Genomic DNA, 19,329 nt, shown 5'->3' on the forward strand with positions numbered 1-19,329 from the left:
GGCCTCTGTGGCATCTTTAGCCTATTATGGTCAGTTAACTCAATTCTCTTTTGTGGCGGTCTAAGAGGTTTTCATTTTTTCTGTGTCTCCCCACAGGCCTCTGAACAGGAGACCGTCCACGTGTACATCCCAGCGCAAGCCGTAGGTGCCCTTATTGGCAAGAAAGGACAGCATATCAAGCAGCTGAGCCGTTTTGCTGGAGCTTCTATTAAGGTAGCCTTTATGAAAATGCATTGTGGGAAATTGTGGGAAATCTTTGGTTTCCAATGCTTTAAAAAAAAATACACCCAAAAATGAAAATTCTTTTGTTTACTCTTCCTCATTTTTTCCCAAACCTGTTGCAGGGGTTTCAATTTGTAAAGAGATTAAAAAGCTGAATTTACAGCATCATTTCTACACTCTTCAGTGTCACATGTTCTTTCAGAAATCATTTCATTCTAATTGTGCTTTTTTTAACTTTATTTATTAGATTTTCTTCAGTTATATTCAGATCTTACAACACATACATAAACCCATATTCACTTGGATATAATTGCCCAACGAACCATTACACAACAGCTAACACACACACACACACACACACACAATAAATAAATAAATAAAAAAGGGGATAACCAAAGTAGAACTGTGTTCAAAGTAGTTTCACTGCCTTTTCCTCAAGCATTTATTCCTGCTTGAATTTATCTTATGGCCTGCAGCTCTGCACATTTCAAAATCTCACAGAAAGCATCTTATATTGCAGGTTCAAAAATATGAACATCAGTCACCATCACTGGTTGGTTATAATTGAAAACGGGTCATACAGGTTATGGGGAAAAAAAAGGAAAAAAGATTAATAGGAATAATCGTGTGTGGGGGGTGGGACATTAGGCTAATAAATACCTCAAGTATTAATCGATTAATATTTTTGTGGAAACTGTGATTTTTTTTTTTTTCCAAGGTTTTTTGAAGAAAAATAAAAAGAACAGCATGTATTTGAGTAAGAATATTTTTGTAACATTACAGATGTCTTTACTGTCACTTTTGATCAGTTTGATCAATGCTGAATAAAAGTATTAATAAATAATAAATGTCAAATAAATTAACAAATATATATATATATATATATATATATATATATATATATATATATATATATATATATATATTCCACGGATGAAAGTAAATCATACAGGTTTAGAACAACATAAAAGTGATATTCTTTGGGTAGTATTATTGGTAAAATGATCACACACAGGTCATCTCAGATCAAATATTGTGTTCATATGTCATTTAAAATATCGAGGTTCATGTTCTCTTTTTTTGGAAGTGCATAGCTATGTCAAGATGACTTCAGCTCTCAAATGCATGCTTCCTCAGATTGCACCAGCAGAGGCTCCAGACTCGAAAATGCGAATGGTCATTGTCACAGGACCACCTGAGGCCCAGTTCAAGGTTTGCATGTTTTTTAATATCGAATTTCAGAAAATATTTGCTGTCAGGAAGGCCTAAGTCACTTAAGAAGCGCTCTGTGTTCAGGCTCAAGGCAGAATATATGGTAAGCTGAAGGAGGAGAACTTCTTTGGCCCCAAAGAGGAAGTGAAGTTGGAGACGCACATCAAAGTAGCAGCTGCAGCAGCAGGAAGGGTCATCGGAAAGGGCGGGAAAACTGTAAGTCGTACATCATTAACATATGGCTGAAAAATGATAGATGACAACAAAGAGTTTCTTTGAAGTTACCTCATGAAATTAAACGTTGAAGAGCTGATCACAGAGAAAGGTTTTTATGGCTTTCAAATATTTAATTTGATGTTTTATTACTGTTTCAATCCAGTTTATATAATAATACACATTTTATTATATCATTTTTAATGAAAGCAGCAAATGGTACATTTTATTAATTTTACTGTGGAATAATTTAAGTTGTCTTTTCTATTCATGTTGAAATGTTAATATGGGTGATTATTAAATTAAAGCCATAAAAAATTATACTTGAGGTAAAAGAACCGTAACTGAAATAAAATAAAATCTTAAAAGATTTATTTTATTTGAGCCAGTTTTTCATTTTCGTTTAGTTTAACTTGAAGTACTAAAATAACTAAATCTAAAACTAATAAATAAAAATTAAGAGACATTTAAAAAAAATCTTTGAATTACAAACACACAACAGAATTATTAAAACATTAACGAAGATTAAATTAAAAACAGAGAATATAAAAAAAAACCTAATCTAAAAAACTGAAACTATAATAGCGTATCAATGATACTACTGTTAATGTGTACTACTAATATTGCTCAAAAGTTTGGAGTCTGTAAAATTTGTGAAACTAACCCCCGGTTTCACAGACATGGCTTAAGTCAGGTCAAGTCACCTTTATTTATATAGCACTTTTAACAATACAGATTGTGTCAAAGCAGCTGTACAGCATTGATTAGGAAAATAGTGTGTCAATAATGCAAAAACAAGCCTAGTACTAGACTAAAATGTAAATCTGAGCTGTTTCAACTGAAAGAAACTTACACTGACTGATCTTAAAACATGTCAGTGCCTTCAGTTTGTCTCAAGATGGACCCCAGGAGTGTTTTTTTCTTAGGCATGTTTATAAAAATTACTTAAATGTCCTAATGAACTATGGCCTAATCCTGGTTTAGGCTAAGCCCTGTTTATGAAACTGGGCCTAAGAGTCCTGTGGATTTGATAAAGGATCCTTACAGAAGAATAGAATGGAACAGTTCCTTAAAACTTAAAAATCTCTTGTAACATTATAAACATCTTCACTGTCACAAATGTATCTTTGCCGAATCAAAATTTAAATTTCTTTAAAAAGAACTCTTAATATGTTGTGGTCAAACTCCCCATAAAATCAAGCAAAAATGTTGATTACTTGATTAATAAAACAGACTGATGGAATGTGCTGATGGAGACTGCTGCTGATTTAATCGTGCTTAAACGACCCATCATAGGTGAATGAACTGCAGAACCTCACCGCTGCTGAAGTAGTGGTTCCCCGAGAGCAGACCCCTGATGAACACGACCAGGTCATCGTCAAAATCATCGGCCACTTCTACGCAAGTCAGGTCAGTCGCTTGTTCCCTGCACAAATGTGACCCTGGACCACAAAATCAGTCATAAGGGTTATATTTTTTTGAAATTGAGATTTATACATCATCGGAAAGCTGAATAAATAAGTTGAATAAACATCTATTTGGAAATCTGGAATCTAAAGGTGCGTGAAAATAAAATTATTTTGTTAATTGAAATTGCCTTTAAAGTTGTCCAAATGAAGTTCTTAGCAATGCAAATTACTAATCAAAAATGACGTTTTTCTGTATTTATGGTAGGGAATTTACAAAATATCTTCATTGAACATGATCTTTACTTAATATCCTAATGATTTTAAGAAAAAAAAAAAGAAATCAGTAATTTTGACCCATACAATGTATTTTTGGCTATTGCTACTTATGACTGGTTTTGTGGTCCAGGGTCACAGTATACCTTGCTTAGTTAGGAGTGGACACCCAAAGAGTTTGGTTAAGAGAGTCGGACTTGTAACTGGAAGGTTGCGGGTTCGAGTCTCAGGTCCAGCAGGGATTGTCGATGGGGGGAGTGAATAACCAGTGCTCTCTTCCACCCTCAGTACCACGACTGAGGTGAGACCCTTGAGCAAGGCACCAAACCCCCAACTGCTCCCGGGGGCTGCTCCGGGTGTGTGTTAATGATGTGTGTGTGTGTTCACTTGGATGGGTTAAATGCAGAGCACAAATTCCAAGTATGGATCACCAAACTTGGCAACACGTCACATCACTTTCACTTAAAGTGCTGTTTGTTTTCTTCTCTCTAGTTGGCACAGAGGAAGATCAGGGACATTTTGACCCAAGTCAAGCAGCAGCAGAAGGGAGGTACAGCCGGTACAGGAGGTCCGCAGGGGCCCCATCCGCAGGGCATGCCTGAGCTGGGGACCCCTCAGGGACTGGCACAAGAACCCAGGAGGAAGTGAGAGGCCGGGGCCGCTGGCCAGTCAGAGGGACAGACAAATGGGAGGACAAACAAGCGGACTGACTGAGAGAGAGTGACACACAGACCCAGCGGTAGACAGGGAGAAATGAGCAGCAAAATGAGAGGGAATTATAAAGAGAAAAAAAGACAAAAAAAAAGCTTCCCTGAGAGAGGGAAAGGAAGAAAATTGAGTGAAAATGAACAAGGAAAAAAAAAAAGTTTTTTTTTTTTTTTTTTTTTTTTTTTTTTTAAAGAGAGAGAAATAGAAAACAGAGACCAGATGCCAGGCCAGGTGGAGTGACTGAAGATGGCAAGGAGGTCTTTCAAAGCGAAGCGCCCTCTAGTGAGAGCTTTTTACATAGCTGCCTATTAGGAATGGGGCGTAATGAAGGTCCCTCAAAAGTGTGTTCGAGCTACTCGGGACCCTCAGCCATCAGCAGTCACTTCAAAATTTTAACTGTGTTTTTTTTTAAAGATAGAGATATATGTATAGAAATGTTTATTCAGAGGTATTATTAATGAAATGCAGTGAGGTAGAGATGGGGAAAGAGAGAGCAGAGGATCAATTGCAATTTTTGGAGGGCGGGGTCACCAATCAGGTGACTTCTCCCTGGATATCAGAGACGAGGGGAGGGGCCAAAGTTGTTAACACTGCTCTTGAAGTCCCTCACGCTAAACTGTGGGGGTGACGAGATGAAAAAAAAAATGAGGTTGTAAATATAATCTTCATGACTTTGTGTTGAGATGCTGCACGTTTAACCGTCGCCAATCACGTACCTGGCTTAAGAGGGTTGCAGTGTTTTTCTGAGGCTTCCCTTTTAGGCTGTGTGCCTTTTGGCCGGCGGGACGTGCGGCGAGAGTTCAATAAGCGTGTGGGCTAAAGGTGGCCTCTGCAGTTGTATTGCAGTGGCTCAGCTTTGATGCGCGGAAACCCATCAGTTCCGCCCTAAACCACGCCAGCGATGATCGCTGCAGCGCCGCTCACACCCAAACGGCATATTTTATATATATTATATATATATGATATGTGAGTTAACCTGGCCCCTCATTGCAGTGGAAGCAGACAGACAATGAAAAAGAACGTACCGCAATTTCAGAAACCGTGACCTAGCATCTTTTTTAAACATTTTCTCTTTGAGGAATGTGTGATTTACATATTCACGTTTTTTTAAAACCTGGCCTTCAGATGCATTGTTCTGTGTTTTTCCTGAGAGTAAATATGCTGTAAAATATGCAGAGACTGAATCAAGTGAGGACAGTCAGCCTGAATGCCAGGTTTGAAATGACAGGGGTACAAGTCTGCCTTTAGGTCAAAGGTCAAGAACAGGTGACCGCAAAATGGTTTCTGTGCTCTCTCTCGCCCACTTAGTTCGACATTTGCCGATGAGGTTGCCAGAGTCCTGGCCTTTCTCACTGAACCTAGAACAGATTAGATAAAATGAAATTAAGAAAAAAACTAAAAACCTACCTCAGGGTATTGTTACCTCAGTATTCCTAATTTCTTTTTTCTTTTCTTTATTTTTTCCTTTTTTTTTTTTTTTTGTTGCTTGCTTGCTGGTGTTTTTATATAAAAGCTGATAGTCTTGAATATTTTATTTTTTTAAGGAAGAAATATTTTACTCATTTTTTTTTTTTTTGTTTGTTTTTTTTGGTATGAGTGTATGCGTGAGTGTAAATGAGGTTTTTCCTCACCTGAGCTCAGAAGGACTCCCAGGAAAAATTCTGAATTGTTTAGTTGGTCTCTCTCGGAGCCTTTAGGCCAGCCTGGGGGTCCTTGGAGAGTCGCACTTGAAATCACTGTTCAATGGGACGTAGGACGGATCATACCATCTTTTGCTGGTGCATAATGAACATTGCTAGACCACAGAATTTTAAGTTTGGCGCATATGTGTGTGTTTGTCACACAAGCTGAAAGCAGAATCTAAAGAGAGCTTCTTTTTCTAACTCGTGCCATTGTTTTTGCACCTGTGGTGTGATCTTCATCATGCTGCACTGATGGATTTTGACATCATTGGATGACTTACTTGAAAGGGCTTGACTTAACTCGCCATGCTTAAAAAAACATCAGCATGTCGAAAATCTTCGGCCCTAAGACACTGAATGTGAACCATTCTCAACATCTCTCTCCATTTTTTTGGATTGAGTCTCGTCCTTCCCCATTGTCCTGTGCAAGTGTGCGCGAGTGTGTTTTCTAATTGAGTTGAAGTGTTAAATCTTTTTGTTGGGGAAGTGGTTAGGGTGTTTTAAAAAGGCAGGAACATAGAAAACACTCTATGGCCTCGGTCATACTCATTTTTTTAAACTGACTGACACTATAAAATATACCTTCGAAAAGCGGAAGCCGAAAAAATATAACGTAAAAGAATAAAATAAAAACATTCACATCTCTCCAATTGAAGCCTGTAAATAATTTGTTCACCGGATCAATTGGATAAAAAAAATAGTTTGTATTTTTTTAAATAAAATACTAATTGGATAAAGAATGGAAAGACTTTTAACCGTTAAAGATGGATGGACACTGCCAGACCACATCATTTTCAGATTCCATTCAGAGAAGGGTTTGCTAGCATGTTCATGTGCTTTAACCGCTCAAGGTCTTTTATTTTGTTTTAATGATTTTTTATTTTAAGCTTCCCTTTTTCACACTAGATGGCAGTCTTCTGCTTTCTGCTTGAGGGTTGAACTTGTCAATGACTCATCACCATGGAGACACAACACTGTTCCAGCCCATAGATTTCTGTCAAGACACACTCACACACTTCTGCTCTGTTCAGACTGCAGCAGCCCTTTTGTTTTTCTGTTTTTATTTTTATTTTTTGACAGCAAGCATTATTTGGACATGACATCTGGTTGCGAACTGTTTCATCAATAAAAGACAAAAAAATTTGCGAGCGAGAAATATTAACATAACAGCAGATCTCCAAGAACTAACATAGTTGTGACAAAAAAAAAATAAAAATGAAAAAAAAAAAAAAACAGAAATAGTAGATATATTATTGTAATTGCATTTTTTGTTATTTTGTCTCTTTTATTATTATCATTCTTTGGGTGAAAGGTATAAGCGATGAGAGGGAGATGCCCTGGTTTCAATGGACAGGTGGACATTTCGTAAAGATTTCAAAAGCCCTCTTCCTCTTTTTCCCCGCGTGTTCTCACCTTTCATCCCCTTCCACCCCTCACTACCTTCATCCGCTCATTTTAGTTTTGCGTTATTATCCGATTCAAAAGAGACTTGGCGAGCGACGTGTCCTTTCATTTCTGGAGTTGAGCGCCCTCTCTCACGCTGGCCTCGTTTGTGACCGTTTTCTCTGTTCAGTTCAGTCGTTTGATGTTGAATTTCTTTGCAATTTAATTTTTCTTCATTCTACGTTTTTTTTTTTCTTAAATTGTCTCCATTAAGTTTGGATTCTAGCTAGGTTTCTCCCCGATCAGAGTTCTTTATGCACCTCTTACACTGCTACTAGTTCATCTGAGTTACTAACAAATAAATCATTCTTCACGTAATACTTGTGCCAAACTGGGGTTCGCTTTGTGTTTTGTTGTTGTACTCCAGGAAAAAGGAACTAATTAAGACTGTTCGCAGTCAGGAACGGATGCAGTGCTCATGTAGATACACGGTTCCCTGAGTACTGCGAGTCAGCCTCCTGTTTGGCACTTGGAAGTGTTTTCTTCTCTTCTTTTTATTTCATTGTCCTCCACACATTGTCGGTGGCGAGGGCTTGAACAAACCGTAGAACAGTTTAGCATACTTGAGCTTGGAAAAGAGATAGTATGTTGTTTACTTATGCAATTCTGTGACGAGTCAAACGAATGGCTGTCATTTGTCACACGGACTGTTAAGCGTCCACTGGGAAAGTTGCATTGCAGTGCATAGATTTACATGTAGACCACAGGCTGAAGCGCAGCTTAGTTGGATGTGATCATCATATCGACGTTGCATGCCACTGTTGTATCTCACCGTGCTAGTTTCTGGCCTCTCCTTAAGGAAAACATTTGGGTGCTACAAATGACGACTCAAACCTCACATAACTAGGAACGCTACCTCAAGACTTAGCCATAAAGATGTGTTTTTATCAAGCAGATGAGAGCGAAAGTGCATGTTATATTTTACTTTTGAGTTTTAATTTATTTTTAGCTCTTCATTTCAGTAGACGTTTGGATAGAATACTACTCCAGCTTAGAGCTGGGACACTTTCGGGACGAGGTGGCAGGACAGGGAACCGATGTGTGTTGTGACGGTCGGCACGGGACGAGGAACGTTGAAAAAACGGTGATATTCTGTTCATGCACAGTTAAGCTAAAATTCCCTTTGTGACTTATAGTGCATTCAAGTCATGTCAGAAAGGTCGTATTTATGAGTTGAACGCACATTAACATGCCACCACAAAGTCGGTATTACAAGTGGGAAATTGAAATTGAAAGTTTACTCACCCTCAGGCCATCCAAAGATGTAGATGAGTTCTTCTTCATCTGAACAGATTTGGAGAAATGTAGCATCACTTGCTCACAAGTGGATCCTCTGCAGTGAATGGGTGCCGTCAGAATGAGAGTCCAAACAGCTGATGAAAACATTACAGTAATCCACACAACTTCAGTCCATCAGTTAACAGCATGTGACGTGAAATGCTGTGTTTGTAAGAATCCATCATTAAGATACGAGTCCTCTATCTAAAGTATTGCTTTACCTTGTGGATTACTTGTTATTGTGATCTTTTTAACTCTCGTTCTGACGGCACCCATTCACTGCGGAGGATCCACCGGTGAGCAAGTGATGCTAAGTTCCTCCAATTCTGGCTCAGATAAAGAAACAAACTATATCTTAGAAGGCCTGAGGGTGAGTACATATTAAGATATTTTCATGTAAACCCTTAATTTTCAAGTTGGGGGCGTGTCGGTCAGAAAATCTAGCGGGCAATAGATCGCATGTACAAAATAAAGTAGTGTTGTACAATTACTATTACAGCACCTTTAGAAATTGGATAAAAACATAAAGAAAAACACATCTGAGGTGAAGATGATTTATAGAAGCTAAAACAAATCTGTTTTTCGTACAGAAGCTACATTGCCATCTTGCACCCACTAAAGTGACATCGTAATTACGGCTTCCCAACTCATAAATACAGACTTCCCGGAGGACTTGAATGCACCATAAACCCTGACTATTATGAAACTAATGGCACAAACGTTAACTAGGCCAGCATTCATAGAGTGACTAACGATACCTCCGTAGACGAAACACACAACTGTGCCTGTCGCACTATTTCCTCTGTGTCCTTTCCCACTTCGATGGCACCACACTACCTCCACGCCATGCAGCCTTGACCCTCCCCATTTAGAAGCCCTTTTCTCGCCGATCTTGAAAATGGTTTCACCTTCTTTCTCTTTTGGTGAAACTAGATTTAAATCAGCAATAAAATGGCACAACCTGTCCGGAGCTTCTACTAACATTCTGTCCTCCACCTGTAGTCCCATGTTATGACTTCACGGCCTGAATCGAAAGGCACCACACCTGTAACCATGTGTTTTAAATTTTTCCTTTTTCTTTTCTTTTTTATTTTTTTGTTGATCTACCTCTTAGAATAAAGACAAACAGATAGAACAGATCATAAAACTAAAAAAAGGACACAAAAAATGAATTTTGAAAATGTTAAGCTTAACGAATCAATAATAATAATATTAATAATAAATGACTTAAGCAACTGGGTAGCAGCATCTCCATATACTGTAGTGCATAGGAGTCTCTTACTTCCAAAGATGATTTTCTTCAGTTGTTTTTGAAATGGTTTAGGATGAATTTGGAAATGGAATAAATGGAAATGTGGGAGGGGAGATAAACATGTTTCACTATCCGATCTCTTTTTTTTCATTATTATTAAGCTGACTTTATTTTTAACTTACAAGTTCTTCATTTGATTTATATTTCTGATGGCTTTTTAAAAATGACATAGGATTGTATCTCTTATGTTTGCAATAGAATCCGCTCTCTTTCTCTGTGAACTGCAACATTATAGTATCTTTTCAGGCCGCACAGAGCAGCATGATGTTGAAATTGTTTTCATTTTTATTGTTTCATTTCACCTGTAATGATGCAACAGGAGAGTGAAGGTCTGTTGAATTAAATGGGGCACATTTTAGGAGGAAGGAGACTACCTTTACCTGACTACCTTTATCCCTTCACCCTTCTTACAGCAGGTGCCACAGACATTATCAGGCCTTTCAGCCTCTGCCTGCCTGATTTTCTTTGATTCTCATCCACAATTGTGTTGAACTCCTTGTAAAGAATACAGAGCATAGATATGAATGTGACAATAAAAGATGAGTAAACCGGTGTCGTCTTGTGTCTGTATTTGTGTGTTTTTGTCTCTGCTTAGGCACATCTAGTTTAGATTTTCTTCCCAATTTAAAAGGCTTTATATTTATATTGTGCCATATGCTATCTTGACTGTTCTTCAGTGAATTAAATCACTTAATACTCTATATAATTTTAATGCAGATGTTGGCATGAATACAGAAAACTTAAATAAAGTCAGTATATTTTTTCTTGTGATTATGAAATCAATGTAAACAGTTTTTATCACTAAGGCTTTGAGTCAAAAGTGCAGTTACACAAATATGTTTTATAAAAAGAGTTCTGTATTTTGGTTTCAAACGCCTCTTAAAGATTTCAACACAATGGAACTACAGTGAGGCATATTTAAAAAGAAAAGGTAGGCCAATGTTCTCAAGATAATGAATTTCTCATAAATACAGGTCAGAGAAAGTTGTGACTTTTATTGAATAATTTTAAATGACCTTATAAATGAATAGATTAATTTATTTAAATTTTAAGTCATTAGCGATTCATTTTGATTGCATTTTTAATGTCTAAGTTGAAATATTGTTTTGTGTGTCATATTGTTGCTGTACAAATTTAGCTATAAAGGCTATAACTGTCGACGGTTCCTATGATCAGCCTGGTCTCCCCTATAATATGAAAAATGAGAAAGCGTTGACGTTAGAAAAACTAATATTACATAAAAAAACTATAATATGAAAAATGAGAAAGCGTTGACGTTAGAAAAACTAATATTACATAAAAAAATTTGTTTGTTTGGTGTTTTTAATCGTGGAAGAGGATTGATAAAAAATAGCTACTGAAAGTAATCACCAGGAATGGTAAATAAGTAGGCTATTATTATTATTATTTGTATTGTATTTATGTTATGTTTTAAAAACTAATATTACATAAAAAAATTTGTTTGTTTGGTTTGCAAACTATTTTATTTTTGCTGTTGATTTGTATTTTTTTTTTTGTTTATGTTATTTGTAGGCTATTAAACGACTGACAACTGCTAAACTTTATTCTTTAAACTAAACGAGAACGCTTTTGATGTAAACATTGAAGTATGCATAAAAATTGTATTTCCTGTAAAAGTCTACAATTAAATAACACAACCTAGAAACTATATATTGATAACTGAAAATATGAATTTGGTTAAGTACTATGCATTAATAGATTACAAATAAAAAGTATTTATGTAATGTTTATTTTAAATACATGAATGTGTTTTATTTAGCTGTAAATTCAAGTCATATATTCAAGTACATCTAAAGGGTTCATTCATGGATAGATGATTGGTGGACATATGTGACGTAGGTGTCAGAGTTCTGACCAATCAGCGTTAGGCGGTAAGTTTCAAAACACAAATGGCGACGGAGAGAACTGAAGCGTGAGTATTGGCTATTATTATATCAAATTATGGAGGCATATGCGGAATTAATAAACTATTTGAATTATTTGTATAGTACTTTATACGTTTAAAAATGCTCTGTCACTATAAGAATCAAGTTATTTCGCTGGCACGTCATTATTTGGATTCAAACCGCCTCAAGTCACGGTTGTAACGGTAGCTTCGTTTTCGCTAAAATAGCATCAATACAGTTCCACTTCATTACATTAACCCTCTGAAGCATCTCCAAACCATCAGGGTTTGGTGTTACACCCGAAACACCTGGTCTCATAACTCTGTATGACTTTCTTCTTCATATTTGTGTCAGCGTGAATTCAACATGCGACGACTCTATTTAAAATACTCCACTGATGTACTTTCACAAGGACGTTTTAATGAAATAATTAAAGACATTTATCCTTAATTCTTATGTTTTGTAGATTTTAATACAAATACTGACGTGCAGGTGAGTGACAACCCAAAATAAAATGCAGCTAGATATTGTATAAACAGGTTTTCTTCAAGTTTTTTTTAAGAAAGATATTTGTAATTGTAATCAACCAAATTATTTACCTCAAAGGATTAAACTAACTGACCCAAGATACTGAATACCTCAAATATTCTCAGTCTGAAGGTTGTTTAGCTTTGGTCCTTGTTTTTAAGGGCATGAAATATAGACAAATAAGATTTAATAAATAACCACTAAACGGTATTCTCTGATTTCAGTCTTCTGGAAAGGACTGACCCTTCCTTTCTGAAATCATGCACCACCACCGAGCTGCAGGAAACAGAAGAGGGCGAAATTATGGCTCCTTATCTGATGGTAAGTTTGTGTTTTGTCACGTGTAACGTTAGCTGCAGTTTATGCCAATAACTAACTTTCAGAAATTTGCTATTATTTAACAATAAATTGGGATTTCCCTCAAATGATGCAAGAACCATTTAAAATCGTTCTGACATTGTTTTCATTTACTTTATTTATTTTTAGAGTAGTATTACTTTTGATGACACTGGTGGTTAATACCCAATTGCCATGGTTTTATTGTAGCAACAATAAGTGTAGTATTATGGTATAAAGGGTTTTACATTAAACAGATGTATACATTAAATAAATATTGATGCCCTTGTTTGTTTGTTTGTAGGACTGCAGGAGAAAACAGAAGCATGTGTTCAGGCAGCTGTGTGTGGTGGTTGATATGATCCAGCTGCTGGCTGGTCTGGAGTCAGTGGATCAGCTGCTGAATAAGCCATGTCCCCAAAACCCAGGTGACACACACGCCATGGATTATTCTGTATGACTGTTCATTGCTACATTTGCTAAACAGTGAGATGATGCCTTGTTTCGTGTGTGTTGGCACACAGGTAATGAAGCTCGTTGTGCATGGAAGGCTTTAAAAGCTGAATATCTGGAGAGAGTTCAGGAGGTGGAGGGGATGATCAGCTCTCTCTGGGATCGCACGGAGGAGCTTCAGGGGAAACGGAAGACACTGGAGACTCTGCTGTCTGTTCTGCAGATAAAGGTACTCAGACTTTCCTTTTTTGCCTTTCTCCTATTAATAAATTCATAAAAAAATTGGCTTTTTATCTGATTTAGCAAGCACATGATATTTATGTTTTAGAGTCATCTAATAAAAAGCTTTTGTTTCAGGTTATTGTATGGCATTATACTCATGAATTCAAGCAATGGCTACTTTTATGATGCAGTTTTATACAACTAAACACTTGAATATTCTTACTGTTTTATTGTACATTAAATCAAATCTCATTCTGGTTCAGAAAGAGGAGTGCAAAGAGAAGCAGAGGATCGCAGCTAAACGAAATCAGAGAGCTGAGGTGAGACATCCGCTCACTTTAGACTTGCTGGTCTGGCTAGTTAGCTCCAATAATTTCCACTTTTCTTCACCGAGAACAGCTGTGGGACAGTCGGGTTGAATCAGATTGGTTGCATTCTTACTCCTTCCTCTCACACACAGAAACAAATCAGCTTTCAGTTGGAAGACTCCATCCAGGCAGCCCAAAACTCGATCAATGCATGTGATTTGCAGTTTTCGAAGCTTAAGGATGAGGTTGAAAAGCAGCAGGCTCGAATTAGTGACTGGACAATATTAAGAGATGGGTGAGTCTGTACATACACGACCTATTTATCAAATAATTAAAAAAAAAATGTATCACAATTTCCACAAAAATATTAAGCAGCACAACTGTTTTGAATTTTTTTGAACAGCTAATCAAAATTTTAGAATGATTTCTGAAGGGTCATGTGACACTAAAGCCTGGAGAAATAGATTTTAGTCAGTTTAGAAGCCATATTGACTATAATGTGGATTAAAACGAGGAAGTGAGGAACAGGCTACATTGGTTTTTACATTGGCTTGCACTCTTTAAATAGTTCACGTATTAATAAATCACATAATTTTGACGTTTTACAGAGTTCTTGTGTACTGAACGTTTTTTTTGTTTTGTTTTTTGGAAATATCTCATCCGTAACAACAATACAATTTATTGAACACTGCTGTTGCTGTGAGTGATTACACTGAAGATTTTTATTTTTTTAATATTCAGAAAAGTTTCTGCTGCAAAAATATTTAAACACAATAAACTCCCCTTGCTTTCTTTGACTCTCAGGCTGCAGACCTTGGTCAACGTGACTCACAGAAACATGGCGTACAGGCTGCTGTCAGTCAGTTCCTCTGAGCTGTGCCTCGAGCTCTTGCCTCGTGCTGCTGAAGTATCACTTGAGCCCCTGTGTGTCTCCATCACCATGACAACCAGCGAAGAATTTCATCTTCAGGTACTGTGTCTCAGTATATAATTCCCTAGAGAGATTAGAGGTCGACAGATAGTGGATTTTACCGATACTGATAGCTAGGTTGGACCACACTAGCTGATACCGATTAATCAACTGATAGTTTTTAAAATGGATACTAAATGGAAATTAAAACAGTGCTTTACTATTTTTTAAAAGAAAGCAGTAGCAGTACTGAACCATACTTTGTAAATGAATAAGCATATTAATATTAATTATTATATTGATCATTAAAGTTATTTAATAGTTTACTAATGTTAAAAAAAGAAACTTAAAAATTAAAAAACGTAGCCTATTAGTAATAGTAAATGTTGAAATGAGCACACAAGGAACAATACTTCTACAGATTTCATTAATATTACAAATGGACTCTTACTGTTAAGTATTACCATTTAATTTCAACATTCATGCTTAAATATGGCCATCTTATATTAAATATCCACAGTGCACAAGGCCATAGCATTAAAATTACATACATAGATTATTGATATTATGTGTACTCTCACACTTTATTTGCTTCTATTTTGGAACACTGCATGATTATCTAATCAAAATAATAATAGTAAAAAAATGTAAGTCACACACTGGATTATTATTATTATTTAATCACCAAACGGACATAAGTTTGCTTCAAGAATGAACAATCTGGCATAATTGAGTTTGAAGTTCGGTGTTTAAAAAAGGGAAAGAGAAAGTGTGATCTGTATGACAGCTCTCTATATGAAGCATACAGACTGTATTAGAGCCACAGAAAGAGCACAAAACATAATTTATAGCCTAGGGTGAAGTCATTATTTACATTAACAGTGATTTGTGACAAATATAATGTAATTTAAAGGAAAACTGTGTGAATGGCGCTCTGTTCCGCGGCAAGATTTTCTGTCGGCTGCATTTAAATGCGCGTTTGAAATTTCCTGCTCTGTGCAGCGTGCAGTGTCACGTGTCAAAACAAACCACACGTGCTGTTAGTGATGTCCGCCTCTAGAGGACGCTCTCGTACTGTATAATGGCAGCGGACCCTTCAGCCACTCCAGCAACGGATGCAGCCTGGAAAACTATCGGCATGGATTTTTGCCGATAACCGATAGTTCCTCCAATCAACTATCGGTGCATATTAATCGGCAGACCTCTAATAGAGATGCTGAGAGCTGTGTTTTATGAAGTGAGGGATGAATTGCCAAAAAAGGAACATGCTTGTAAATTACAAAATTGTAAAGTAGATTTTGTACATGCGCACAAGTACAGGCGCTCTCATTATGATGAGACTATAATTTGCAATGCTGTGTTAAACAGGACTAGAATTCAAATAAACATTATCTAAAGCACGATTCATAACTTCAAACATAATTTTGAAATTCGCAAATTTTAATGGTTTAGCCATTAAAAATATATATATAAAAAAAACAATCAAGAAAGACATTAATTTGAACAATTATTACTATCTGATATTTTAAAAACTTTTGAATGGTAGTGTACATATAATAACACAACTAAATATTCTTGTTTTTGTGAGTGGCAATATTCCTCTAGTCTAGAAGTATATTTCTTTTTAGCCTTATCTGGTTCTCATTTTCTTTTACTACATTATTGTAAATATATCTCTTTTTCCTGTGTTTCAGGTGTTTCAGGGAACTGCTGGCCTTGTAGAGGAGGCAGTGAATGGGCGTCTTAGGCAAGTGAGCGCCGCTCTTGTGGAGGTGCTGGAGCGGTACATAAGTCAAGGAGAGATGCTGTCTGAGATTCAGGCTCTGCACTCCAGGTACATTTTCTGTGTTTTATGACTGTAAAGGTCAGATTCATCACAAGTCGCTGATAAAGAAAAAGGTTCAACTCAAAGACACCATACAACTCAGGTCTTCAAATTGAAAATCTTTTTTTCTTAACCCTGTGAAATGTTGTCAGCCACATAGTCAAGTAACCACACATGTGTGATGTCGTTGGAAGAACTGACCCAGTGTTTACAATGCAACATGCAAAGAAAGTTCAAATCTCTTTACAAGAAAGTTTAAAACAATGTTGGATGATTTTGAAATTGGTGGAAAAAATGAGATGGAGTTTTTCGCCCTACCCTGCCTTTTTGAACTGAAAAACACAGACAAATAACTAACCACGCGTGACCTTTCCAACGTAATTATGCAATGCGTGAAGTCATGGACTTGGCACTGGAAATGAACTAATTTAATTCTTTTTATTACTACACTATGCAAGCTTGCAAAAATATATTTATATTTATAGTAAAGTGTTCAGTTCAACATTTAATTTTTTTGTTTTATTTTGGTGTTTGAGGATGTGTTATTTTTTTGTTTTGGAATAGAATAGAAATGTAAATTTAAGTTAACAGCACTGGATCTCAACATTGTTCTTTATAGCAGAAATGGGAAACTTGTTTTACACTGTGCAGAAATGTACTCCCTGTATCTCATATAGAACTTTTGGTTTGTTTCGACAGGTTTGCGATTGATTGGTGTCCTGCTGAAAAGCTTCTGATCTTTCTCAAGACTGCGACCACCGTATGTCACCTGAGGGTTGAGGAGGGCTACCCATCACACGGCCGAGCTACTCTCCTGTCTGTGAGGAAAGACGGCAGTCTGCTTGATATCACTGATCTACAGGTGAGGAAGAGTGAAAAGATTTCTTTTCTATTCACTTATTTATATTACTTCCTTACTAATCATGACGCAAAGCATCAAAATATGCAAATATCCATGTTGTTGCTGATTTTTTTACACCAAATTTGTGCCATGTTCAAACTTCATAAATATTATTCCAAATTCTTATAAAATATAGTCTTTGTTTTCACGTTTCCCTAAATTTTTAGTATTTTAGTAAATTTAGCAATTTAGTTTTGTTAAATTATGGCAAACTATTTAATAAAGTTTTCTTAAATTTAGTATTTTAGTAAATTTAGCAATTTAGTTTTTTTAAATTTTGTTTTGTTAAATTATGGCAAACTATTTTTTTATTTTTTTTTTTTATGTTTTTCAGTAATTTTTGCAATTAATTCTCCCCCGAAAATATCAAAATAAATATTAATCCATCATTTGCTCTTCGTAGAGGAGCTGTATTTAATTCATTGAATGTATAAATTGCATTTTAATGCATGTTTATTAGATTGGGTCTTTTTGTATGTGAAGTAAGTGTAGTTGAGAGACTGCCATGCTGCATTGAGACCCAGCATTTTCTGAAAATGTTCCCAAGCCAAGTAATTGGTATAATGTTCCAGCTCAGATGCTTGCAACATTATTTTCTGTGTCTTTTCTGAATTTTCTGTTTTCAGCCCCCAGTGCAACATCCTGTTCTGACAGAGTGGCTTGAGTTTCTCTCCTCCTATCCGAACATCTGACATCAAAGAATTTACACCAGGCCAGATCCTCCGGTCAGACTTCATCATGTATGTCACGTCCTGAGTCAGAGTCTATTATATGACACACAATCCATTTGCATTGTAAAGTTCTAGTTGTATTGTTGATACACAAATATCAATGTTTGTGTTGTGTCTGCATTGTGAGTCAAAAAGTACTTTCAGACTTTATCTAACCAACCCAGACTGTCATTATTATTAGAATTGTCATTATTATTTGCATAAAATTGCTCTTTACTCATGTCAACAGATTGGGAGAGCCAGCAGTTCAGTTTGAGACTTGTATGTTTTCAGGTAGCAAAGAGCTCTGCATTGTTCACTTTGTAAATGCAGGTCACATGACATCTCTCAGCAGTATAGTTTAAATGTAATGTTTGTGTCTATTATATAACAAAATGGTAAATAAAATGAATCTAAAATGTATAAAATGGCATGCAATATTCACTTCCCTCTTTTACATTTACAGTCAGCTCTTGTTTTTCCACACTAGAGGGCAGCACTTCCTGTGAAGAGCACCCCTTCTTCATATCGTTGCATATCGTTCCATCCGCTATGGTCTGACATAACAGGTTAGGTAAAGATTTAGACAGTATCTGGACACTCAAGCTTGTTCTTCTGCTGTCTGTATATTTAATCCCCTTTTTTACTACACAACAGTTGTGTAGAACCATTTTTCATTTTTGAAGTGTCGTATGTCATACACGAAAAGCTCCTATCACGCTGGCTTCTGGCCACCCCCGAGCTTGTTATGAAACCAGATCAGTTTCACAGTCATTTTTCTTTCTTCCCCTGGTTGTTCTGACATACTCCACTTGGCACTTAGAGCACGACTCCACTTTCTATACCAGTTATCCGCCCTCAGGCGCTGCGCAACAGGAGCTGCTCTCATTGGCCAACTAAGATGTAAGTTTTGCTCGGATCTGGCCAATAGGGAGCTGTGAAACGGATTATGAGTGCACAATGACCCAGTTCTGAGTCCATGTGTGTGGAGAACACTCCACATATCCTCTGCTTATTCTGGTGTCTGTAATAAGGAAGGGCCTGGACTACGTGATGTGTTTTGACAACAGTTTTTGTAGATCAGATTCCACGTCCGGTGGGGAAATTTAAGACAGAGCCTGGCATATAACGTCTTTTGACCTTTTTTGAGTCCTTCGTAATAACCTCAGTAAATTAATGCTACTGTCCCTCTTAAAATCTGCTTTTGTGTATATAATTATTGCCTTAAAAGCTCTCATACAGAATTTGTAGTATCTTGTAATCAGTATTTGCTTGCATAGCTAATTAAGCATACTTCTTTCCTTATTGCTTTCTCATTTTATTTTAAAAAGTACCAAATTTATGAGGTAGATATTGATAATGAATGAGGTAGACATTGTGCCCCCCACCACCATTTTTTCCCACTTGCTTCTTTTCTGATTATGATCTGATTATTTCTGATCATTTTCAGTTCAAAAGAACAGCATTTATTTAAAAT

The 19,329-nt window shown here is 36.5% G+C and overlaps 2 protein-coding genes across 3 annotated transcripts in view; both read left to right on the forward strand.

Moving 5' to 3' along the window:
- The window catches only part of igf2bp1 (insulin-like growth factor 2 mRNA binding protein 1), a 36,515-nt gene extending 30,337 nt beyond the window's left edge, over positions 1-6,178 (forward strand). For both annotated transcript variants that reach the window (XM_042720743.1, XM_042720742.1), the window contains exons 11-15: positions 97-213; positions 1,360-1,434; positions 1,519-1,650; positions 2,944-3,057; positions 3,822-6,178. In XM_042720743.1, the coding sequence (XP_042576677.1) occupies positions 97-213; positions 1,360-1,434; positions 1,519-1,650; positions 2,944-3,057; positions 3,822-3,977 (594 nt within the window). In that variant the 3' untranslated portion in view covers positions 3,978-6,178. The remainder of the gene's footprint in view (positions 1-96; positions 214-1,359; positions 1,435-1,518; positions 1,651-2,943; positions 3,058-3,821) is intronic.
- Positions 6,179-11,567: 5,389 nt separating this feature from the next.
- On the forward strand, positions 11,568-18,275 carry LOC109089364. Its single transcript, XM_019103480.2, has 10 exons — positions 11,568-11,685; positions 12,412-12,508; positions 12,828-12,951; positions 13,048-13,205; positions 13,462-13,518; positions 13,659-13,801; positions 14,311-14,476; positions 16,111-16,250; positions 16,941-17,103; positions 17,769-18,275. The coding sequence occupies exons 1-10, from the start codon at positions 11,663-11,665 to the stop codon at positions 17,832-17,834; spliced, it is 1,137 nt and encodes a 378-aa protein (XP_018959025.1). The 5' UTR covers positions 11,568-11,662; the 3' UTR covers positions 17,835-18,275.
- The last annotated feature ends 1,054 nt before the right edge of the window (positions 18,276-19,329 follow it).

Source organism: Cyprinus carpio, chromosome B3 (assembly GCF_018340385.1).
Source record: "Cyprinus carpio isolate SPL01 chromosome B3, ASM1834038v1, whole genome shotgun sequence".
NCBI classification, from domain to species: domain Eukaryota; kingdom Metazoa; phylum Chordata; class Actinopteri; order Cypriniformes; family Cyprinidae; genus Cyprinus; species Cyprinus carpio.

Coding starts and splice junctions, on each gene's coding strand:
- LOC109089364 (XM_019103480.2), top strand. CDS start 11,663: ATGGCGACGGAGAGAACTGAAGC. Junction 13,802..14,310: donor TGGACAATATTAAGAGATGG/GTGAGTCTGTAC, acceptor TTTGACTCTCAG/GCTGCAGACCTTGGTCAACG. Junction 17,104..17,768: donor TTGATATCACTGATCTACAG/GTGAGGAAGAGT, acceptor TTCTGTTTTCAG/CCCCCAGTGCAACATCCTGT.